The following is a 27,241-nucleotide window of genomic DNA, read 5'->3' as shown; positions in this document are numbered from 1 at the left end:
TGTTCTTTCACTACTATATGACTAAGAAGAATCGATGAATAGTTAACAACTTTTTACACCGATGGACAGTACATTCCAATCTCTGTGGAATACGAGTGATTGTCGTAACTTATATTTCTCCAGATTTGATCCATTTCAACCTTGGTTTTTACGATTATTTTATTATTAGGGGAGACTATTTGAAGTCTCATAAAGTTATAAGTTATAACGAACCAAAAACATAGCGTTGAAAACTGTAATTGCGTAAACCCATTTTTTTTACGTAATCCAACAACAATTTTTTAAACAAGTGTAAAAATTTATGATTTTATGATTTTACTATGCTTTATGACAATATGTGAGTCCCCTATATATATGAAAAATACTAAAACCTAGCCATTTCCGGTTTTGGCTATAGAAATTGTACCATAAAAATTGTTAATGGAAATCGGTCGCAAGTAAATTGTAAGCTACAATTTGGTTATTTACATAAGAAGATATTCCTAAAAAAATTCAGAATTTTGAAAAGCGATTTCAAAGCTCTTGTGAAAATATCTCTCATAAAATATGTCACATACAGTTACAAAAGATTGTGCATCCTGTACATTTATTTACAACCTTCGTACATATGTACATCTGTATGTACATTTAGGAAGATTAAATTCAAAAATTTATAATTTCCACGCAAGTATCCGCACCGAACAAATTTGCGGTTTTGCACTTTCCCGTACGTGAGTGTAATTTAAAATTTATTTGGGCGTATTTTTTGCTACGCCAATTATAGGCGATCGCCTCCAGCTAAAATCGAATGCTAACAAGAACACTTAAAAACCGCTTACGAAAAAAGTTACGATACAAAAAATGTCACCAAGGCAGCATCAAAATGTTGTAAACATAAACATAATCAAATACACGCACGTCCCCAGCATCCCCTCGCCAGCTAAAAGGAAACTCACTCATTAAAATTTCACTCAATGGTTGAGTTGTTCGGTCGTAGCGCATGCAGTTTCATTCATAAAATGTGCATTTTCACGCCGACGCACTGCATTCAACTCTATTTGAGTGGAAAATTGAGAGATTTGCTGTGGACGTAGCGAATCGCTGGATATTTTGCATTTTGGCGCATATTACAGTTAGTTGACAATCTGGCGTGCACTTTGTAAGTCAGATCTCGTTTGGCTGTCTAACGGGCTGCTCTGACATGTGACTCGAGCGACGCGCAGTCGATAACGGTATTAATTGTTTAGTTGCGTACAAAATTGAAGAGATTGTAGAAAATAGTTGAAGAAATAACAACAAAAGTTGTAAATGTAGCATTGTAGTGTGTCAAAGTATTTTACATACACCATCTTTCAATTCAATCCAATTAAATGTGAATTTATAAAAATTGTGAGAGGATAATATGCATCATAGCGGCGCATTGAGCGCATTATTACTTTACCTTTCATATGCAAATATGCACATTGTAATGGTGAACTTGAACTATCGTTTTTGTGATTATATGCATTTTTGAAATTCTTGCTGTCATTTTAATGAGCACACGCTGTGCTTCAATGGATATCCAACTGAAATTTTATGAGTGAACGGTTTTTTGTGTCACTGTCATATAAATAAAAATTAATTTAAAGTATATTAATATTGCATTAGTTTAAAAAAATAATAATAATTAACGGCGTAAATTTGATAATACCATTGTCCTTTAACAATATATCTTATTTTAGTTAAATTTACCGTCTTACTAATAAGCACTCATGTACGGATAATACAAGGTGCGTTCCAAAGTAAACAGGAATCTAGCGCTCCCTGGTGGCGCCATCTATATGTCGACTCGTGCGTTAGAATCTGCTATCTTTATCGATTGTCCAGTGAGAATTTCATGACATTTCATTGATTGGAAGTGAAGTTATTGCGTTTTAAGTGTCAGTATGTTTGTGTTCTCGGTGCGAAAATGAGCTTCGAACAAAGAGCCAACATTAAATTTTACCGAAACGTGTCAATTGATGAAACAAGTTTATGGCGATGATTGCCTATCTCGTAGCAGAGGGCACGGTGGTTTCAACGTTTTCAAAGTGGTCGGGAGAACATAAATGCCGATCCACATGTGGGCCAATCAAAATCCGTGATCACCCGAAATTTCATCGAAACTGTGCATGAATTCATCAAAAATCAGCCGAAATCATCATTGAAATTCATGGAAATGGAATTGAACATCTCCAAACATCGATTTATCGCATTTTAACCGCACATTTGGGCTTACGAAAGGTGTGTGCACGGTTTCTTCCGCACAAATTGACTGACGACCAAAAAGCAAAAATTGCTCAGATTCCAACATTCGAAGGACGATTATTTGACCAAAAAGCACATTTTAACCATTAACCACTCCCCGTATTCACCTGATATGGCACCGTGCGACTTTTTCCTTTTCGGAAAAATGCATTTGCGCATGAATGGAAAGTGTTGTGCAGACGTAGAGTCCATTCAAAAGGCTTGCACCGGCATACTGGCGGCCATACCAGCCAACGAGCTAAAACACTCGTTCGACATGCTTTTGGACCGTGCAAAAAACGTATTGAAGCAGAAGGAGACTATTTTGAATAAAATAAATTCATTTTGCCGAAAAACCCATTTGTTCTGTTTTTTTTTAAAGTCCTGGTTATTTTGGAACGCACCTTGTACATCTAAATAATTGCATTTTTGAAAATATGATTAAATAATTCCAGCAATTTTATCTAAATACAATTACTTAAGTTATTATACCTTGAACAAGGTATATTTAGTTTGTAACGAAGTTAGTAACACTCAAAAATAAACGTCGGATACCATATAAAATATGTACAAACTATACAGTTCACAAATGATCAACGTCGAACTGAGTCGATTTAGTTTCGTTCATCTGTACACGTTTCAACTACTTGCTCAACTTGTGAGATATCAAAATTGGTATAATGTTTTAACATTAGATTGTATCACCTTAAAATAATCGAATTAGATATAGTGTTACATAAGCTAGGTATCAAATGAAAGTATAAATTTCACAGACCTTATTTCAATGCAGTTTTATAAAAATATACAATTAATAATTCATACATTAAAATTACATTTACACAGGTATTTAAGTAAGAAATTATAAATTAATATATCTTTTTCCCGGAATAGAAAGAAAAATTTGTGTTCCACTTTAAAAAAAGGACTCTTAAATAAAAGTGGTCAAATGAAAGCATAGATTTTGAAAAAAATACGAAACGTTTGGTTTAAAAGTAAATTTTGTAATTAATATTGCCTTCTTTATTCTGAATTACTGTACGAAGACGTTTTGGCATATGTACCTCGAACCAAATTTTCTAATATTTTCATTGGAATAATGTCAAATTGACGCTTCGTCTCTAAGAAAAACTATTCCAAGTTTGTGCGGCTGCTTTTTGGTAGTTTGGAATCAAAAATTAACTACAAATGCTGAAGTGGATTTAAATCCAGTGACTGAGCTGGACAAGCCAGTCTTTCGATTAAGCCTTCTTCAAAAAAGCGAGTAGCCAGGCGAGTGGTGCGTTGAGGTCGTTATCTTATTGGAAGATAAACGACCCCAAGTTCACTTTTTCCGCATTTATTTTAAATTTTTGCTAAAAATGTAAACATGTGAAGCACCCGTCATTCGTCCAATAGCCCCAAACCATAAAATCACATCCTCCATACTTCACTGATGATTGTATGCACTGTGGTTTCAAGCGATCAGAAGGTTTACACCACACACGCTTACGTGTTTTTTAACTCCTTAGCTCGAATATGAATTCATCAGACCAAATTACTTTATCTCAAAATGTGGTTGGCATATTAAGATATTGTTTTGCAAACTCTAGTTATTTTTTTCTACTCGAAACGGAAAACATAGGTCGTTTTTTTGCGACACAGTTTTTAAAACCAGATGTCCGAAGTTTCCTTTGCATTGTACTAATGGAAACATCAAAACCAAAACTTTCGATCAACTACCGCGATAAAATTTCAGGCTTTTCAGGAGCTTTTCTTCGTACAAGTCGCTCAGCGTGTATAGAAATTTTGAACTATGGACCTCAACCGTATTGACTCTTGCATGTCTGCCTTCTCTTGAATTATTCAATATTCTGCTTTCATTTGACGCGCATTACTAAGCTCACCAGCGAAGACTAATCACTCTCGATGGAGTAAATATTTTTTGCGTCTAAGTAATAAGTACAAATATTACTCCAACTGTTTATTTACATAATGGTGCATCTACATGAAATGCGTTATGAATTAATTCTTAAGCGAAAATGTAGGAAGTAAATGAATGATCTGAGGTTGCCAGCATATATTACATTTATAATTTCATTTGACGCCTAGTGTATATAAAAATGACCAATTTGATGAGACGAGTTATAATCCGGGTGACTGTCTGTCACTTCGTTCGTCCATCCGTCCATCCTTACAAGCGATAACTTGAGTAAAAATTTAAATATCGTAAAGATGTGATCTCAGGCAAAAAAGTGAGTACTAATTCGTAGATGGGCGTAATCGGACCACTGTCACGCTTGTGATATAGAACTGTAGTTGGGGGTGGTGGATCTCAGTAGCAAGGAGTACCTGTGTGTTAAAACTTTGGGAAAAGTGGGCGGCAGCACCCTTTACTAGGTTTCATGTACATATCTCTTATGTAAACCCCTAAGCCAAAAAAACAAATTTGCCTAGAGTAAATGGAATTAAGATTAAATCGAGTGAAAAATTGCCATAGATCCCATAAATAAAAAGCCTTGTGTACCATGGTTTTATCCAGGTTTTAATCCTTGCAAGTCGCAAGAGTATGAAATGTTCGGTTATACCCGAACCTAGCTCTCCTTACTTGAACTAACAAACTTAGTAATTATAAACAAAGTCATCCCATCATATATGTATTGTAACGGGATGAAACTGTCTTAATCCCTATTTCTTTCATTCATCATAAACACATTCTCCCAAATCAAGAAAATAGACTGACGATGGTCTTTTGATTCCATTACGATTATATACTATATATTAATAAACCATGTATCGGATTTTGAATACCTTCGTTGCCGTATTATTGCTGGGAACATCGAATATTTCAACAGGTAAGTAAATAAAATAATAATAGCTACCTTAGTAAGTTCGAATTCGAGTAAATCAAAATACTGGATTAGAGGTTAATATTGAAATCTTAACTTTAATGTTCTCGCAACAAATTGCTACAGAGTTTTATTTACATAACAATTGTTTGTATCACCTAAGCCTAAACGTGATAAATGAAGGGCTATAGTATATACTTAAATTGTTAAGATAACGAGACGAGTTGTAATCCGGGTGACTGTCAGTGTGCTTCGCACAAACATATAAAGTGTCATAGATAAACTTAACAATTAGATACAATTTTTTTACGCCCCGATGTGGCCCCCGGACGTTTTTTTGTTTCCTTGCCTGAAAAGGCCGATGAAAGGCAAGCATTTTGAGACGACAGAGGGGATCCAAGCACCTGGACCCTCAAGCCTAATTCGGAGAATGCCTTCCGTGACGTCTTCAATGCTTGGAAATCGCGCTGTTAACGCTGCATCTACGCAGAAGAAGCCTATTTTGAAAATTTTTAAAGGATTGTAACGCTTGATTCAATGAATTTTTTTAAATCGACTCAGTCCTTTTACTTTCCGAACCAACTCTGTATATATTTATTAAGCTAAATCAACTGAATTTGCTCAAGACAAATCTTTTCGGTAGTCTCTCCGAGAGTGTAAAATTGAATGAAATCAAATTCTCTCATACATATCTAATATAACGGTTTGGTGGGTAGCATTATCCTGATATTATTATATTAGAAATGAAGCATAAGTGAATATGTCGGTATAAAACTTTGTACAAATCGTGCTTTAAGGTGTGCCATGTCATGTTCAAAAATTGTCAAAATCTGTTCATAGTATACCGCATGCAGCAATATAAAGATTTCAAACTTCTGGTTGCCTTTATACCGTATAAAGCAATAAATTTCTAATATAACTTAGCAAATTATGTGAACATACATACAATATTGGGTATAATAGTTCCATGCAGAAAATGGGTAAAACTGGTGTGCAGACTTTATGCCTAATATGTCGGTCAGTATCTGAATTAGATTCACAAAAATTGCGTGAAAACATGTTCTCGAGTATACATACGTACATAAGTAATACCAAACGTTATTAATTCGAGCACTCCAGACCTTCCCTTAGCCCCAAAATATGCGATTCACTGTGATTTTTATCCATTTTGACTCTCTCTTTTCTCTCTTTAAAGCCTTAATATACTGATTTCCGATTTCCGAATATGTGGTTAATGTTTCCTCATATACCTCATATACATACATATGTATTAAATATAGTGTAAATGTTTAGTAACACCCGAACTTAGTCCTTCCTTATTTCCTTTATTACCTTTATTAGTAATGCAAATGGATCGCTTTCTATATGAAAATTACTGAAGATATTTACAGTAGACTGATTCGTCCGCCTGTTCATGCCACGGTCGTATCAATACCACGTCTATAAAACAGTCTTAGTTGACTTACGATTTTCTTATAATATAATAGTTTCGTTAATTTCATTTATATTAACTTAAAGAAATTATACTCACGCTAAGCAATACCTTCCGATCTACTACCAGATCATGGTCCAAACATGGTCTAATCTGCTTGGCAATACTAGCTTCAGAACTTCTCTCTAACACTTACTTTTCCCCACAGGTGTCACTTTACAGACATTTTTTCTCTAAAACTCAACACTTAAAGTTCATATAACATAGACTTTTTTTTGTTGTAATTTCATTATTTGTCAAACTATGCGCAATTTTTACGCTAAGCTTCACTTCCTTTACTTGTTGCAATACATTTATATATGTATGTATGTATGTATTTATATATGCACTATTGCATTCCTCAAACGGAACAAATTATTTGTCTACCTAAACAAATTTTGGTAGCTTCTTAAGCAAATATGATAAATTCATTGCATCTAACTTAGTTTTACGTGCGCGCTGATTTCCTTTGCTGATAATACAATAACACACAATACAAATATTTGCAATGAGGTTTGTAAAAGTAAATACTTTTAATTGACTTCAACCAGCCAAAAAAATAATGCAAGGCGAATATCAAGGGTTATTTGTTTAGAATCGGACGAAAACGTAAGTGGAAAGAGTAGGGTTAGAAGGATTAAAAAGAAACCGATGGAATTATATTTTTAAAATATTTTGATTTTAAGAATTGATTAAGCCACCGAAAGGTAACGGAGTTTTCAATAAGAGCGCTGCAATTGATCTAACAGGATGATCTTGACGACCTTAATTGAACGTAGCGCTCTTAAAGTTGATGCCACTGATTCCGAATGTCGGTAGTAAATTTTAATAATTTCAACTCGTTGTTGGATCGTATATCTTTCCATGATGAAATAGCAAGCCTTAGTGAGGAGAAATATCAAACGAGCGGGAAAAATATGCCGTAGGTTGCTGCCCCTATCGTTCTATTTTTCTAGCGTCCCTATTTAAAAACCCGTTATAACTATAAAGGATATTTTAGGAGCAGAAAAGGCGGGTTGCACGAACTTTTTCCATTACACAGGTATTCTCGACAACATATTTTTAAGAAATTTTATAAATATATGTACATGTAAATATAATATACATATGTATAATATGTATTATATTATATTTCGACATTAAATATTCAATATTATACGTTCAGTGAACTTTCCTTATATCGGCTAAAGGAATTATTGATCGGATTCAACCCATTTTTGACAAATATGCATATTATTATCAGTAAAGGATTCTCTCCTTAAGTAGGTGTGGTTTTTGGAAGAGGAAAGCGTTTTTTGGAAAGCTGTGCTTTACCTATAATGGGTTATAACCAAGTTTAGTGTTTGGCATCTTGTTATTCTTGAAGGATCTCTAAATGCTTAAAAATACATTGGAATTTTGAAAGACGACGTTTTGCCAACAGCTGGTCGAACACAGCCCCTTGCTATAGAGCCAAAACGGTAACTAAAGCATAAAACTATTGAAATAGATTTTTCAATAATTCATTACAAACACTTTCAGGTTACAAAACAAAAAGATTTTTATGGAATTGAATCTCTAACGTGGCCAGAAAATAGCCTAGATCTCAATGCAATTGAGAACTCTTGGCATTATATGGTCAAAAGGATTAGAGAAAAGCATCCAAAAGGTCTAAATGAAATATGAAATGGAAAAAATTATTGAAAATGTGTGGAATAAAAAAAATTATAACAATTATTTTCAACGCTTGAATAAACAAACAGTTGAGGTTACTAGGAAGAGCGGTTCTACAAAATACTAAGAATTTTTTAACAAATAATTTTACTTTGCTTTGTTATGTATATAATTGTCTTCTATAATTGATATATAAAATATAAATATGTAAATAACTGTTTAAAAATATATTATTGTTCATAAGAAATTTTAATTGTAGGGTTTGTTATGTGTGTGCTTGCATTTTTCACAAAAACAAGTGTTAAACTATAAGTTTATTATATGAAAATGCTTTAAATATGAAGTAAATAAAAGTGGCCAAATAGCAATTACCCGTCTGAAGAACAACAAAGCGGCGGGGGCCGATGGATTACCGGCCGAGCTATTCAAACACGGCGGCGAAGAACTGATAAGGAAAATGCATCAGCTTCTTTGCAAAATATGGTCGGACGAAAGCATGCCCAACGATTGGAATTTAAGTGTGCTCTGCCCAATCCATAAAAAAGGAGACCCCACAATCTGCGCCAACTACCGTGGGATTAGCCTCCTCAACATCGCATATAAGGTTCTATCGAGCGTATTGTGTGAAAGATTAAAGCCCACCGTCAACAAACTGATTGGACCTTATCAGTGTGGCTTCAGACCTGGAAAATCAACAACCGACCAGATATTCATCATGCGCCAAATCTTGGAAAAGACCCGTGAAAGAAGAATCGACACACACCACCTCTTCGTCGATTTCAAAGCTGCTTTCAACAGCACGAAAATCGGGAAGCCGTTCGATACCGATTTTCATGCCGCGATGTCTGAATAATTTGTATCTTTATAAGAGTGTACCTGCGCAAAACAATACGGCTGTGTAAACTGACGTTGAACAACAAATGGGTCTGGCAGTGAACGAGGGCAAGACGAAAACAAACCGTCGCACTCGGCTCTCAACTGTTGACAATCATAACTTTGTGTAGACAATTTCGTAGAAATCCAACCAGCGTATAACACTTGCCAACAGGTGCTACTTCGGACTGAGTAGGCAATTGAGAAGTAAAGTCCTCTCTCGACGAACAAAAATCAAACTCTATAAGTCACTCATAATTCCCGTCCTGCTATATGGTGCAGAGGCCTGGACGGTGACAACAACTGATGAGTCGACGTTGCGAGTTTTCGAGAGAAAAGTTCTGCGAAATATTTACGGTCCTTTGCGCGTTGGCCACGGCGAATATCGCATTCGATGGAACGATGAGCTGTACGAGATATACGACGACATTGACATAGTTCAGCGAATTAAAAGACAGCGGCTACGCTGGCTAGGTCATGTTGTCCGAATGGACGAAAACACTCCAGCTCTGAAAGTATTCGACGCAGTACCCGCCGGGGGAAGCAGAGGAAGAGTAAGACCTCCACTCCGTTGGTAGGACCAGGTGGAGAAGGATCTGGCTACGCTTGGAATATTTAATTGGCGCTACGTAACGAAAAGAAGAAACGACTGGCGAGGTGTTGTTAACTCGGCTATAATCGCGTAAGTGTTGTGTACGCCAATTAAGAAGAAGAAGAAATGAAAGTGGTTGACTCTTAAAAAAACTGTCTAACTTGAGATTAAATGAAACTTAGTTTTGGACTATATATAGCCACTCTGCAAAGTGCGTGTGTTTTTTTTCGCCGAGTGTAAATTGAACTTATTAGGGAACGAGGTCACGCCCACTTTTAAAAAAGTTCTACCCCTCCCTAATGCAATTCTTTATACTAAGTAACACCTTTATACCTTATTGTGAATCTTAGTTATTTCACTTTATTGGTTTTCATGAATGGCGTTTTGTGGGCATGGCAACGATCTGAGTCCGTCCATCTGCAATGCCAACCCTACTTAGGTGCCAAGGATTATGTGTTCCAAGTTTCATCAAGATATCGCAATTTCTACTGATGTTATCGCTAACACAGGCGGACAAACGGACGGAGAAACAGCAGACAGACACTCGGAATTCAATTCGTCTAGTCATCTTGATTATTTTTATGTACATATATCATATATATCTCGATTACATTTAGGTGATACAAACAACCGTTAGGTGAACCAAACTATAATATACTGTATCAATATGTTGCGAGAGTAAAAATATATTATATTTTGCTATAAACATTACCTCATTTTCAAGCGAAAATTTTACATATCTAATATTTCATACAACTTGTATATTCGTTGCGGTGTAGAACCCACAGGGGTATTGTTCCTCATCTCCAGTCAGGATACCACGTACCATCGTCCATTAGCAGCACGTCTACGCGATGACATTATTAACCAAGCCGAAAGCCAATTGCCCAATACAGACTACATCATCACAGTTCATATGTTACATGAAATATTCAATTTTCCAAGCTATTGGGCGATAAAGAATGCAATACCCTTGGTGCGTTCCAAGCTACTTGGCGAGCATGTCAAATGGGTGGTTTGGTTGGAGGAGAGTACACATGTCTTACTGCAAACGCTTTTGGAGCAGTTAGCGCTGGAGGATGCTACTCGGGTAAGTGAGGAGCTTAAGTAAACGAAAATAACTGAAATATGCGACATTTTTATACTCTTACAACATGTTGCTAAGTATAAGAGTTTTGTTCACCTAACGGTTGTATCACCTAAAACTAATCGAGATAGATATAGGATTATATAAACATACATATATAAATGATAAAATTTTAGTAATGAAACTTGGTGAGTTCCTTGGCACAAAAGGAGGAACGCGTTCGAACGTGGCCCAAATCGGATGAATCCACTCACAATATAACGGTTTGTTAAAAACCACTTAAGGCGCGATATATCTATAAATAAATGTATCAGAGACATAACAAACAATAGTGGAACAACTCCTTTTCTGTGTGTGTAAACATATTCGCCAAATCTGGAAGTATCGCAAGAATACCGTACCATCGAGAATCGTATGTTCGTATTCGAGAAACAATCGCGACTGTTGCATCGTCAATTCAAACAAATCCAAGAGTTTCGATTCGCAAATCAAATTCAGAAATAATCCACGAGACGGAACTTCATCAAGAACGAGTCACTATGTGGTGCGCAGTTTCATCAAGGTGTATTATCGGGTCATACTACTTTGAAGAAAACGGTGTAATAATCAACTGTCAATGGGCACCGTTATTTAAAGACGTTGAATGAGGTGTTTTTACCCAGAACTGCACCGAAGACGTATCCTTTTCAATAGCGTTTGGTTCCAACAAGATGAAACAGCTTCACCCATAGCCAGACCGGTTATTGCAAAGCTCCAACGAAAATTTTTAAACAAATTAATATTAAGAAACTCCACTTCCCGCTGGCACAAGGTCACCTGATCTGACTGTATCAGACCTTATTATTTGGTTTTGTCAGACAAGAGGCGTACAAAACAAAATTCAGAAATCTGACTGTATTGAAGCAGTCCATTAAATCGATAATTGAGGCAATCCTGGCTTCAACCCTCCAATCCACAATGAGTGGCTGGGCATGTAGGTCATTTACGATTTATGATTTTTAAAAATAATTGACCATATAAAATACAATAAAAAAAAATCGAATGCATTGATTAAAAAAAATTATTACGATTTGCTTTTGTAGCGCAATTCGTGTGCCACCCTGTACATAGTATCAGAACTCCTACCAACATTGTAAAAATGGATGAAATTGGATAAAAACTAACAAGCCTTATGTAACTGAAGGTATTACCCCAGCTTTAATCCTTGCAAGTTGTAATTGTATTTAAAGTTTGGGTACACCCGAACTTATTCTTCCTTACTTGTTATACAAACAAATTAGGACATATCACTGCTAAAATCCTATCTTTTGTAATAATATGTATATGTATAATATTAGGTTGTCAAAAAAGTCTTGCGGTATTTTCGCTAGTTGGCGCTGAAAGCGCGTAGTTCTAGTTTTATTCGTCGCATCGGATCATGCTATACCTTTTTGGAAAGCTCATTTCACGCGCTAACACGTGTTTGATTGATTGTCGTTTCTTTTAAGTCGTTTGTGAGTTATAGCATCGCAAACATGGAGCAAAATAAAGAGAAAATACGGCATATTTTACAGTACTACTACGATAAAGGCAAAAATGCATCTCAACCCGCCAATAAAATTTGTGCAGTTTATGGACCCGATACAGTTTCCATTTCCACCGCACAACGATGGTTTCAACGTTTTCGTTCTGGTGTAGAGCCTGTCGTCGAAAATTGCTATAAAATCGCAGAATTGGTCGAAAGAGACCGGCATATTTAGTAGCAGCCGCAGCATCGGCCATCAGTCATCAAAAATTCATTTCAATTTCAAGAAAAAAAATTCAATAAAAATGCCGCAAGACTTTTTTGACAACCCATCAATATCAAGTTTGTGTTTCGGTGAACTTAAAACATCTGTTTATTTGCTCGGAAATCCGGAATATGGTCAAAGTAAACTTTCATCCAACAAGATAACTATTTTCATTCCTCCAACAACTAGTTTTGGTGCATTTTTGTCCATCCTAATCCAACAATTTCAATATTTATACTCTGAACAGGGTGTATCATATTAAGTTTCCCAAGAAGTTTGTAACAAGTTTGTTTAATGAAGAATTTTGTTAAGGCAATGGACAGAAATGGAAGAGGGTTCTTGTATCTGAAACAAAAATTTCCAAGAGTCAGTGAAGCAAAAATTAAGGATAGGGTCCGCAAACAAGAGAACTAATGAAAGATAAAATATTTGAGATAAAACTCAATGAAACTGAAATACGAACCTGGAGTGCCCTTAAAAGCGTTGTTAAAAACTTTCTTGGAAATGTGAAAGCTGACAATTACAAAGATCTTGTGACTGAACTACTTACTGCCTATAAAAAAATGGGTTGCAACATGTCACTTAAAATTCACTTTCTGGACTCCCATCTAGATTTTCCCCGAATAATTAGGGGCCCTAAGTGACGAACATGGGGAACGGTTCCACCAAGACACTTCTGCTATGGAGAAACGTTACCAAGGCAAGTGGAGTGCCAATTTGCTTGCCGATTACTGCTGGGCATTGTTAATGGATACTCCAAAAACAAAATATCGCCGGAAAACATCGACAGTAACATTTTAAGGTGCTCTTTGGTTAGTAAAAAATATATCTATCGCTGTTTTTTATTAAACAAAAATCCTCTTAGCAAAAAACTATAGGTGATAGAAGAAATATATATGTAGCTACAAATATATTTCTGCATTTGTGCGAACTTTTACATAATAAGCATTTTGTTCTGTTCACGTCACAAAAAACAAGTGGATTTTTGTTTACCAGTGTGATCAGCAAGCCGAGCTGAGTCGATTTAGCCATGTTCATCTGTCTGCGAAGTAGTGCCTCAATGTACGAGGTATCGTTCTGAAATTGTCCTCACCTGTAAGGAAACAGTGTTCTTTTATCACAACTCTTCTCAGAAAAGTTTTGAAAGCTATTCTTGAAACAAGTTTTGTAAATGACAACGATTATTCGCTTGGATATGTGTTTCCTAGTTCGAACTGTACTGTGATATTCCAAATGTCAATTCGCCTCGTTACACGCCTGTGATTATTTGCTGTTCTAAGTTGTATTGAGCAAATTTTTGTTACACCGCAACCTTTCAATCTGAGATTTGTTCGTAGCTTTACATCAACATCGGCTTTTAAGCAAAATTTACTTTAAGCAATTATGTGAACCCTTTATGAATTTTATTTTACTTTCAGTGCCTTTATTTGGGCCATGCGCTATATGATGATCAGGCTAATATTAGGCATCACTTTGCCTTTCACAAAGATTCCGAGTGGTTTCCATTTCCATTGCAACGAGCCGGCATTGTTTTTTCAAGAGCTCTAATCATGTAAGTAATTATCAAAATTCAGTTTCTAGAAATATTTAAGAAACTAATTTTATTTGGATTTAATTATTTCATTTTAATTAATTGTTTGCATAATGTATTCCCACTTGAACATCTGCCCTTGAAATTAGAACTTTTACCTTAGAGCATATTTATATTCCAAAACATATGAACGTTCTTATAAAACATAAGAATCTCATCTGTCTGTTTCTCAAAAACAAGAAACACATACCTTATCAGTTCTGTTATCTAAGTAAGTGCGTTTACTTTCTTTGCAAATCATATTACTTTCACCGTTCTCCATAATATTTGTGAGAAATTAAGGCACTCATTCATTCCATTTATAGCTGCACAGTTCTATTTTGGAAGCGCTCCTCCTGTCAATTATTTGCAAGTTTTGAGTAAATTATAAGTCTTTGGTTTACAATATTGCTTTATTGTATAAAATATTATAAATTTTAAATACAAGTATGTGTCATGTATGTTTTTTCGCCAACTGTTATCTACTTTTATCATAGTCGTTATATAATTTAATATAATGATACCATCGTCTATTACTTCGAACTATTTTAAATGGCTGGAATGGGTACTGCAAATCGCCATGCCGCCGGAGTATAGTTGTTGTGCGCATGTTGTGAAGGGTAATTTCTTGAAGAGAATCTCTGTGAGTGTCAGTGCAGTTCCCAATTGGTATGATCTTATCAACGTAGTCTGCGATTTTATTGCCTTCACCGAAATTAATTATCGCGTCGTTGTGTTGCACAGAAAAACGAGTTTCTTTACAAACTAAGTTAGGTTCAAGATAATAAGTTATGAAATGCAGAAAATTATTATATATTAGTTCTTTGACATATGCTACTTTCATTAATTCGGTTATTGTCATACTTGTAGAATGATCATTCAATAATTTTTCAAAATCTTTTGAATCGAGAATAACAGTGTTAATTATTTGAAACATTGCTAATGCAAGATTAGTGTGTCGAGCTCTGAAATTAGTATTCTCTCCCTTTCGTGTACTGTTTCGTAAAGGTAATCAATGCAATGCAATTGCACTTACGAGTGCACTGCGCAACGCAACTATCTTCAGTAGTTTATGAGAAAATATTTTTACAATTTTACCATTTTACCAATTTTTCTAAATTTCAACCTTCAATAACTTTAACAAAAAAATTAATTTTGACGAAATATTTATATCACGGGGTATGCGTCTGGTCCCCTTCCTAATGAACTGCTAATTTTCAAAATAGGAGATTTTTCGAATTTTTCATGGCCCACTTGACGTGGTTTGACCCTGTTTCTACAATAATTTTCCGATTCTAAAATATTTTTCATTCGAGACTGGGGGAAGTGGTTCATAAGTAATCTTGGTTCACCAGCTATTTCTGAAAACATGGTTAAATTGGATCAGTGTTCTGAGATACTTAAAGTTTTGCCAGATAACTGCATTTCCATCCTTCAGTGGTATGTAATCCGAGTATGAATAATCAAAAATCAGCACAGTCGATAGCTGAAATAAAAAACATTGTTTAGAATAGCAATCGGAATAAAACTTATCTTAAATTTTCCTTATGGACTTCTCTCCCTTTTATGAGAACCGCCGTTCCCAAGTCAACTTCTATTGTAGCTACTTCGTGCAGAGGCCTCTCTATTTGTTTTCATTTAAACAAATTGGGTGGTGGATCTTTTTCCAAGGTACATACATATGTAAATTTTGCCTTGGTAAACCGTCAGGAACAACATTTTCTTACTCTGGTTTATGGTGAACTTCTATGATTGACTGAATTGACGTCAGCACATTTTAAAAACTAAATTGTTCTAAACCCGATACAGTTTGTAAAATTTTATTTTTGAAATCCAATATTGCTACTTCATTAAGCACTCCATTATTTCTTCAAATGTTGGCAGATTTGGAAGTATAAAAATGCACTTGTGGTGTTGAAAAGTTGAATGAAATGAGGAGACGTAACTAAAAAATAATTCTTTACTGCAGTACCGTTTTTTAGCTCAGTTGTTAAATGTAATGTTTTAAAGCTCTTGTGTTAATAAGTAACTTTATGGGTTGACCTGCTATTGTTCGATCTACAAACGGCAGCACAAGTTTAGAGCACAATAAAATTGTAATATAATTTTTTCATAAACCATTGCAGATTAATGACTCAAAGAAAAATGTTCGTGCTATGTTATACATATTTTTTCACGGTCAATTTGTTAAAGTAATAATATTTTACATACATTTTTGTTAAACAATTAAAAATTGTTGTGCCTTCTTCACACTAAAAACAATTGCAAACTATGTGACACTACGCGGAAAATGTTCACCTTTAATAATATGCAAAAAAATATTTGTTCATTCATGCCATTCCGCAGATATAGAGTTTTAATTTTTTTCCGTTTCTTATTCATCTTCTTCCGTATACCTTGCAGTACCACTCTTTGGCCTTTTAATGACCTGACACAAAGGTCGAATATAAGGAGAGTAACTTCTATTTGTTTGCTGTATAGGCCGTCTAAATCAGTATGAACTGTCAATGTCAATGTCCATCGGTTAAGAAGGCTTCCGGTTTGGGGGAAAAAAAATTTTACCTAGTAGATTAAAGAAGTCGCACGATAGAGAATCGCCTTATCAGAAACCTCGTTTGGGATCGAACGGATCGGAGAGGTCCTTCCCGATCCTGACAGTGCTTTTGCTATTGTTTAACGTCAGTTTACACAACCGTATTAGTTTTGCGGAGATCCATTCAGACATAGCGGCATTAAGGCGGATCCTTTTCGTGCTCTCAAAAGCAGCTCAGTTGTTTATTTTCCAGGCCTGAAGCCACGCTAATAAGGTCCAATTGGTTTTTTGACGGTGGGCTTTAATCTTTTACAAAATACGCTCGATAGAACCTTATATGCGATGTTGAGGAGACTTATAACACGGTAATTGACGCAGATTGTGGTGTCTCCTACTTTGCGGATTGGGCAGAGCACACTTAAATTCCAATCGTCTTACATGCTTTCGTCCGACCATATTTTACAAAGAGCTGATGCATGCTCCTTATCAGTTCTTCGCGCCCGTATTTATAATGCGTCTTACTTAACTTTTCAACTCTCGGTATCTACCCCCTCCTTCTCGTGTTGTGATCGATTGTAACGTTGCGGGTTAGGCAGTCTTTTTTCTCTCTACTACGACACGACACTCCTCATCGTACCAGCTGTTCTTTGGCATTGTGTCTATCATAACGTGGTCCATCCGGAAACAGCCATGTATATGAATGAATGAATTTTCCTATGCTAAAATCTAGTACTCCAGATAACCAAATTTCGAACCCCGGCGAAATCGATCAGCCTCAACCCATTTGGGGATGTTTCATTAAGGAAGCTGAATTTACCGACCGTTGTGCCGAAGATACCTTCTTTGCCCACCCTGGCGTTAAAGTCGCCCCAAGCGTTCATAGAAAACATCTTTGGTCGCATCGTCGTTCTTTTCCGTCAGCGATATGTTGAAGAACTTCGCTTAGATGCGGATTGTGGCTAGACATTCATCCACCGGGATGAATACCAGGACTCAGCGACGGAGTCTCTCTCCCACCACGAATCTGCGCCACACCGAATTTGCGGACGTACTTGCCTCAGTCCTTGTCCCGTCCATCGCACTTATTGGACGGCGGTGATGTTAGCCTTTACTCTTACAAGTACATCAACCAACTGGGCAGCGGTACCTTCCCAATTAAGGGATCGGACATTCCAGGCGCATGCTTTTGTTTTTATGCTCTTGCAACATGTTGCTACATAGTATAATAATAATTTTGTTCACCTAACGGTTGTTTGAATCACCTAACACTAATCGAGAAAGTTATGGGGTTATATATATAGGCTAAAATTTTTTAAAAAATTTAATAGGTTCAATGTGCATATCCTTTAAATCACTAAAGCTGTAACTGCCAAACTCGCCCAAAGCAAATACCGCGCCCACATTCCATATAACGGTACTGTTAAAAACTACTAAAAGCGCGACAAATCAATAACTAAATACCCCAGAGACATAAAATTTTACTCTTGAAGTGCTATGAGAGAGGTTTAAGCCCTATGTACGGAATATGTGAACCCAGTACCGGTAGCACCGGTCAACAAAAAAAATATTTTTTGGGGTTTCTGTTCTCATGCTTGAATTCTGATTCTAGGCATTGAAAAACACTTAAATATTAATCTTTAGTTCTTTAAGTTTGCTTTGGGCTGATCTACATCGATAAGTATATTTGGGGTTTAATACGAGAGAGCTCATATGAGCATAAAAGAAATACTAAAAATATTCACTTTTAGACAGTAATTTCTTGTTATTTTACATTTATACATATATTATTGTTTATCACATATCTTGAATAAAAACGACTCTTGTATCTAAAAAAAAGTTTTCTAATTATAATCTATAGTGAAATTGTAGAAAAAATATAAAAATCATCGAAAAATTGCTCTAATTTCTACGAAAGCAAACTTTAAACGGAAAAAAAAATTTTCCTTATTTTTGACATGTAGATGTCAGACCCAAAAATCGTGTTGACCGGTGTAGTTGACGTTTTACCGAAAATATCGGCCAATGTGTGCGATATATAATTGAAATTTTTAGATAATCCTTCCCTTTAAGCCCCCATATACTTATTGTAAAGATTTTCGAATTTCCGGGTGACTTTATACCGCATATATCGGCCAATATGTTAGTTGTCTTAATATAATTGAAAAAGCGTTTTTTCCTAATAATGGGGCATCTTTGTGCTTAGAATGAATAAAATAGGGTGAAAACTTGTCCTTGACCCCTATATCTAACAAACCTTATGTACCTGAACGAATTACCTCGGCTTTATTCGTTGCAAGAGTATGAAATGCTCGGATATACCCGAACTTACCCTTTTATTTTTTGTTTTAACAAGTTTTATGTCGCATATGTCAGTCAATGAGTATTATTTACATATATATAAAATTTCTTCAAAATTTGTTCATGAGTCCTTTCTCTGCCCCCAATATACACCATAAAATGACTTCCGTCTTTCCACATACATATATTTAAATCATTCAGGTTGGTCAAAATGTGTGATATTTTAATGAAACTAAATAAACAAATTTTCTTAAAAGTTTTGTGACTTCGCTGAATTATAATAAAATTGGTATATACCATGATCTAAGGTTCATATCCTTAATATCCTCTCCCTAAATATCACATAACAAACAAATCTCATTTGAAGATGTCTTTAATATAGTAATAAAAACAAAGTCTAAGTTTATGGCATTCAATAAAAGTCAAAAAGATTCCAAAATTGATTGTTATTTTTTTACGATTTCATCGAATAATGGATATTTAATTCTTTCTCAAAATTTTTTAATATAAAGTTTTGCCAGCACCTAATGAAGTTTTGCTGGCTTTGATTCCTGCAAGTTGTAAGAGTAAAAAAAATCGGTTACACCCGAACTTAGCCATTCCTTACTTGTTTTAAACAAAATTTTGCAGCAAGTAGGAAATTCTTTTATTACTTGCTAATCCTCTGTATAAATTTTCAAAAAAATCGAATAGTATTTATTTCTAGCAAGCTTGAGATCTGTCTCGCCTAGAGCCAGATCCTTAAAATTTTATGGTTTTCGGTTTAACAAACGTTTTTGAATGTTCAATTTGTCCATCGGTTGTGCAATTTTAATACTCACTACTGATTTTTTTTAGCAACACCTTATTATAAAAAGCTTTTTCAGCCGAATTTATATCGAAATAGTATTTCCTCTATACTCCTATGGCTGACCTCATACCGAATACATCAGTAAATAAGTGAGATATTTTAATACAACTAAGTAAGCTTTTTATCCTGATCCTGACGGATCGTATGTTGCTAAAAAAATATAATCGATATCATACTTCCGATCGACTTTATACTTCATATACAATATCTCAATGAAATTGCGTGGGAATGATTTCATAAGCATACCATTATGGTTTAAATGGCAACCTTGTTTCAGTAATATTTAAAATAAACAATTTTCGCCTATAAAGTTTATATTTTCACTTTCTAAAAAATATAAATCTAATCCAAATAAAAATATAGTTTGTCTGTATGGAAATCACACTTGTTTTTTTTTTAGTGTAAAGGTTTCAAATTGTACAATCGACCACACAATTTTTTATTAAAATAGTACTTTATGACACTGAAAATTGTGTTGTTTTAAAATGTTTGCCAAATTGTTGCTCGCGAAAAGTTTCTTTGATTGAATAAAAACATGTTTATTCAATTAAAGAAGTTTTATTTCAAAGAACTTTTTATCTATTAAATCTTGCCGCTGTATTCATAATGCATTTTTGATTACAACACTGAAAACAGCAATAAGGAATATATACACACATACAAATTCAAATACATTATGCATCTTTACTTTTCTTCTAACCACCCAAACTAGCAAGACCGCAGAAGCTTTAGAAACAGCAAATATTTATAGTTCACCTTTTATCATTGATATGGAACACGAACTGGCGCTATTCATTTATAACGAAGTAAAATCAGTTGCTCTTGAAACTCAGCTCAGCGAAGAAGAGCTCACCGGTGCCACGAAGTCAAATGCTATGCAAAAGGTGCTGATGCGCAAAGCGCACTACATTTGTTCGCGATCGGACGAGTATGTACAGGGCAATGCTGACAACAAGTGTGCAATGTATGCAAAGCCAATGGAAAGGAACCACTGTGTGAGTAAATTCCACCGAAAAAGTTTCTAGAAAATACTATACTTTCGATTAGGTCACCCTCCCGTATGCCTTAAAAAAAGTCTATAAAATATATATCATTAATTTCTCATTCGTTTTTTTCTTAACACTAAAACAATAAACTGTCATAAAGTCATAAAGTTTGTTTAAACTGTTAAAACGACAATGCTAAGGATAGCCTCAATTAAAGAATGTTGAACAAAAATGTAACAATCCATTAATTAACAACACTTAAATAATAATGATAAAACACCTTTGTCAATTAACAACATTATAACATAAACATAACTGACACAATATTATTTAATAAGGAACAACAATAATTTACAATGGATCTTTGCCGGATTTTCGGCATTCTCGGCGCCAAAAAAGATATTCATTTAAATATCCAAACCTAGGTATGTTCACATTTAATGACTACTTAATCACTATGAATGTTTTAAATGCCGGCAAGACGCTTCAAAATCTGAAGATTCCTTGGGTCGATGAAATTTTCCGACTGTTTTGTGTGTACAAGAATATTCATTATTCAAACAATCAAAAAGAAATAAAAATTGAGATATCGTAATGAAACTTGATACACGTCTTCATTGGCAAAAATGTGTGGAGGAGTTCGTAGATGGGCGTAATCCGACCACTACCTTGCCCAAAAACGCCATTAAAGGAAAACCTATAAATTTCCATAACTAAGCCGCAAATTAAGATACGAACTGTATACGAATCGTAATAACAAGGGGCACCTGTAGTATGAAAATTTTCAAAAAGTGAGCGTGGACCCGCCCACTAATAGGTTTATTGTATATACCTATATATCCCAAACCATTCAAGCTGTATTACTTACCTTTACACAGAACCCATCGTTTCTCCCATTTACCATATAACGGTTTTGTTAAAAATAGTAAAACTGCGATAAATCTATAACTAATTACGTCAGAGACGATGGGCGTGGCACCGCCCACACATAGGTGGAAACCCATATCTCAGGGTCTACTCCATCGATATCGACCAAATTTGGTAGGTAATATTAACTTTATATTTTTATGTTACAGTGCGAAAATGAGCGATATAACTCATATAGTGGCACTTTAAATTCAAGGGAAATTTCCAACTTTCCAGTCAAGCACCATTTAATATAACGGTGTTTTCAATAAAAACGCTATAAAAGCGCTCAAATCGCAGGACCAAGTTGGCCAATTGACTGAGCCATTTCGTGAGATAAAACGTTCACCAAATCATTGAGCGGTAGCGATTACAATTCGCAGTAATGTGCCGGTCTTGATCATCACAGAAGAAGTACGGCCCAATGACGCCATCGGCCCATAAACCGCACCAAATCGTAATTTTTTGCCGCCTCACTAATAACGCATATCTTGCTTATTGACGAAACCATTCCGCCAGAATTCATCGCTGAAGATGTTTTTTCGATGAAAATCCGTATCATTTTCAAGTTGTTGCTCAGCCCAATTCACGAACATACGACTATTCTGGTGGTCAAGCAGCTTCACTTCATGCGCCAATTTGATCTTGTAAGGATGTAGGGCAAGATCTTTTCGCAAAATTCGCCACAATGATGTCACGCTTGAGAACGGCGTGTGAGAGACTGATTTCCTCAATTGATGCGCTAGCAATATTTTCGACACTACATATTATACTGTGCCTGTGGACTCAAGTTTTCCCACTAGACGCTCAATTGTTGATCTGACAAGACGTCCATAAATTGGACGAAGCGCTTTTAAAACTGAGGCCACTGACTCCGAATTTCGATAGTAAATTTTAATAATTTTGACTCGTTGTTGGATCGAATATCTTACCATGATGAAATGGCAAACCTAACTGGAAAGAAAAATATGGCGTCGTTTGCTGTTCCTAACGGTCTACTTTTGCAGCGTCCCTATTGAAAATCCCGCTATACCTTCACGACTAGTGACTAATAGAAGGCAATATCTGCTCCAAAAAATGTCAAAAGTCATAGCCTTAGATACCGGAAATGTGGAACCCAGAGCCTATATCCTTTCCTGGTAATAGTATGTCTGTATGTCAAAAATAGCTTAAATTGGATACCTTCAGCCCCCATATAGCATATATCTGCCGATATGTGAATTTACTTCATTAAATTTAGTGGAAGTATTTTCTCCTAACGAGACTCCGTGCCTAAATTGGATAAAATCGGATGAAGACTTGCCCTGGCCCCATATCGTTAGCCTTAATGAAACTCAGAGGGCATCTGCTTCTGTTTATAATATGTAATAATACCAAAAGGAGATACAATAGGGTCAATAGTACACCTATCTTCCACATAACTAATAAAAGATTTTCAAACTTCCGGTTTGCCTTATACGGATTATATCGGCTAATATGTAAGTTATCTTAGCAAAATTAACTGAACGTATCATGTTGGATACAGTTTAGTTTAATGCCGAAGATATATGAAATTATATTTTAATACATACACATGTATATACTATATTATTCTAACAAACCTTATTACATAGTATAATGGTTTAGGGCTGAACATGAATGAAGTTTATCTAAACCTTCATATTCCTAATATCATTAATTGCGGTCTTCTGGTTGACGCTTTACACATCAACTCGATATATTAAATTTAGCCTCTTCGGTTATCTCATTTGAGGATGATTTTAATATAGATTTAGCTGACGGGCAGCAAAATATACATATAAAATTAATTGAGTCTATAACCTATAAAATAATTTAAGAAAATACTGTGGTTGATTGTAATTCATTCACGATTTTGTCGTATAATGAATGTTAAAATCTTTCACAGCATTTTTTAATAAAAAGTTTTGCTAACATCTGTAGGTACATTCTCCGTCTTTTGCAAGTCGCCAAAGTATGAAAAATTCGATTACAAACGAACTTAGCCCTTCCTTACTTGTTTTAAATGAAACTTTCGCCATTTGGGAAATTATTTTTCTTTACATGCGAAACCTTTGTAGAAATTTTGAAATAAATCGGAGAGATCGCCTAATCAGAAGCATAGCCACAGAAAAGTTACAGTTACATAAAATAAATCCCTATTCTGATATACTACAAATATACCGGCAAATAGTATTCAAAATTAAAAATATTTGTATAACAACTTCATAATTCATTTTAATCAAAAAAGTCCAATAAAAATATGTTTCTTTGTAATCAGAGATCATCTTTGGATCGAGAAAAAATTTTGTTTTTGAATGTTATTTAAATATATTTACAGTGTAAAAACGACTTGCGCTTTAGGTTCCTAGAATTTTATTGGCTATAGAATTACTTTTAATATCGTATCGAAAAGGACGAAGAAAGGATATTATAATATTAAAACATGGTATTCAAAATTAAAAATATATGAACTTGTATGTTTCTATCACTTCGCACGGTTGATTTATCTGTTTTCATGTTCGTTACATGTCCAAATTGGTTTGTATTAATCAAAATGTTACATTTGTGAACAAATCAATTTGATTTCAAACAAATAACAATCATATTGTACATATGTATCTCTTTTCCATACAAATGTAAAACACCACTTGGCCTCCAACATTATTGAAATCATCTATAATCCTTATAATGCATAATCGAAATCATCTATAATCCTTATAATGCATAATCGAAACAGTGATGCGCGCAATAAGCGAAACTGAATACGAGGTGCGTTCCAAAGTGAGCAGGACTTATTGAATCTAGCGCCCTAGTGGCGCCATCTATATTTCGACTGGTGCGTTAGAATCTGCTATCTTGTTATTGTCGTGAGAATTTAATGACATTTCATAAATTGCATGTTTGTGTTTTATGTCGGTGCGAAAATGTGCTTCGAACAAAGAGCCAACATTAAATTTTGTTTTAAAATGGTAAAACTTTTACCGAAACGTGTCAATTAATGAAACAAGTTTATGGCGATGATTGCCTATCCCGTAGCAACGTTTTCAAAGTGGTCGTGAGGACATAAATGACGATCAACATGTGGCCAATAAAAATCCGTGATCACCGGAAATTCCATCGAAACTGTGCGTGAATTCATCAAAAATCAGCCGAAATCATCATTGAAACTCATGCAAATGGAATTGAACATCTCCAAAACATCGATTTATCGCATTTTAACCGCACATTTGGGCTTACGAAAGGTGTGTGCACGGTTTCTTCCGCACAAATTGACTGACGACCAAAAAGCAAAAATTGCTCAGAATCCAACATTCGAAGGACGATTATTTGACCAAAAATCACATTTTAACCATTAACCACCCCCGTATTCACCTGATATGGCACCGTGCGACTTCTTCCTTTTCCGAAAAATGCATTTTCCCGTGAAAGGAAAGTGTTATGCAGACGTAGAGGCCATTCAAAAGACTTGCACCGGCATACTGGTGGCCATACCAGCCAACGAGCTAAAACACTCGTTCGACATGCTTTTGGACCGTGCAAAAAGCTGATTAAAACAGAAGGAGACTATTTTGAAAAAAATAAATTGATTTTGCTCAAAAAAACATTTGTTCTGTTTTTTTAAGTCCTGTTTACTTTGGAAGGCACCTTGTATATCACCGATTCTGTCAGTGGGATATTTCTAAATTAAATGGAAGAGATGCAGTTATTACTTTAGTATGTATTTTTTAGTTTTCACTATATTTACTCAATTTCAACTTCTAGAATACTGTGAGGCCGAAAAACATTTTCTTTGCTGTCAAAACATGTAAACGCTTTCATTTTGATCGAATACCGATTATTAAGGCAACCTGGGCTTCCATAGCATCACATATTCGTTACTACAGCGATGTGGCAGGTGAACCCAAAGCAATATATACATACATACATACATACGTATTTTGTAACGAACAAAAATTGCAAATGTTCATATTTTTCTTCTTCTTATCGTTAGATCCACAAATTCCTACAAAGTCTACCGGTATACCCAACACTGAAATCGGTCATTGCAATAAAACACTGACAATATTGAAATTAGCTTTGCGAGAGATCGATGACTTTAATAGGAAATTGGAAAATTTGGTACCTGAGCAAGATGAAAACACTCGTATACATTGGCTGGTTTTAGCCGATGATGATACGTTACTAAGGTTCGTACAAATATTATACTATATACTCGTATCTACATTAACCATTTTTAACTTTATGGACAAATTTAGCATTCCAAACCTATGCGCTTTGCTCGGATGTTTCAACTACACAAACGATATTTATCTCGGCGAACGTTACGGGTTCCATCACAACATAAACAACGGCTTCAATTACATAACCAGCGGCGGTGGTGTTGCTATGAGTTTACCCGCTGTACGTAAATTACTCGCTCATTGCCACTGTACCCATCCACAAGATGCCGATGACATGTTGCTGGGCATGTGCTTCACCAATCTGGAAGTGCCAATCATACACTCGCAGCAGTTTCATCAGGTTCGTTGCCCAAAGCAAACAAAATATGTAATTTTCTGCAAATATTTGTATTCGATTTTTAAAAACCTTTACCTTCTATTTTTTAGCTCCGTCCACAGGACTATCCAACCGAATTGTTGGCTCTTGATCCACCTATCTCATTTCATAAATTTTACGATTTAGATCCAATCTCTGTATATAATAACTATTTTGCCAATGCTACTCAACAGATGCTTCTAACTACAAAGGAAATAAGCTATACAAATCAAAAATAACGTCTAATTTGAAATAATCAAAATAAAAACTTCAGAAATATTAAAAAACACAAAGTTCTCCGTTTTGCTATTCTAATGTCCTAAAAGATTTATTAGTAACTGCCTTTAGGGAGTTCCTAATATAGTGAAAACGACGACTCACACTATATGAATATAAATTACAAGTGGTAAGTATGTATGATGGGAATGAATTTTCAGGGGCAATATTTACAAAGTTAAAAATCTTCAAATCAGAAACACACTAGCAAGTTTGATTAAATGTTTACTGACAGTAGAACGACCGCTATTAGAAAATTTAAATTAGAATATCATTTTATTGCCGTTAAATTTTTTTACAGCGACCATTGTCAAGAGGCTAGAACAAGAGACCTAGATGGGGGTCTTAATTGTATGGAGAATGCAGAAAAAACTCGGTTCATGATATTTTGCCACTGTTTTCATTGACTTGTTGTACGGTGCATTGCCGTATGGCTGTTTTTCAAAGATTTCGATTTTCCAAATTTCCTTCTTCGAATGTTCCAACATTCCCTTTTGAGACAGTCGATAAAATTTGCTTTGTAATGGGTTTGCCGCGTATCGTTTATTCAGTTGATTATCGTTTGAACTTTAATGAAGCAATATTTCAGTATGATTATAATATGAATATTAGCGGCTCAAAACTTGTTAAGGAGTACATGACCTCATTAGGAAAAGCTTGAAGTTTTTCCATATTAAACTTGTGGGGGTGCCCGGTCACAGAGGAATCGCTGAAAATTGCAAAGCCGGTGAGCTTTCTAGGGCATCCATACCTCAATTTCATCCGATTGGAA

The 27,241-nt window shown here is 35.1% G+C and overlaps 1 protein-coding gene across 2 annotated transcripts; it reads left to right on the top strand.

The window, feature by feature from the left end:
• Positions 1-1,128: 1,128 nt before the first annotated feature.
• Positions 1,129-26,486, top strand: LOC126752594 (beta-1,3-glucosyltransferase). 2 transcript variants are annotated; one of them, XM_050463523.1, is made up of 9 exons: positions 1,129-1,211; positions 4,983-5,075; positions 10,438-10,748; positions 13,933-14,066; positions 20,478-20,760; positions 25,420-25,552; positions 25,649-25,844; positions 25,914-26,178; positions 26,265-26,486. In XM_050463523.1, the coding sequence occupies exons 2-9, from the start codon at positions 5,012-5,014 to the stop codon at positions 26,430-26,432; spliced, it is 1,554 nt and encodes a 517-aa protein (XP_050319480.1). In that variant the 5' UTR covers positions 1,129-1,211; positions 4,983-5,011; the 3' UTR covers positions 26,433-26,486. The 2 variants fall into 2 exon arrangements, with proteins under 2 accessions (XP_050319480.1, XP_050319479.1); XM_050463522.1 differs by having other exon boundaries at positions 4,951-5,075.
• Positions 26,487-27,241: the final 755 nt, after the last annotated feature.

The sequence above is a fragment of the Bactrocera neohumeralis genome, chromosome 3, assembly GCF_024586455.1.
Source record: "Bactrocera neohumeralis isolate Rockhampton chromosome 3, APGP_CSIRO_Bneo_wtdbg2-racon-allhic-juicebox.fasta_v2, whole genome shotgun sequence".
NCBI classification, from domain to species: domain Eukaryota; kingdom Metazoa; phylum Arthropoda; class Insecta; order Diptera; family Tephritidae; genus Bactrocera; species Bactrocera neohumeralis.
This window is presented reverse-complemented; position numbering and strand designations above follow the sequence as displayed.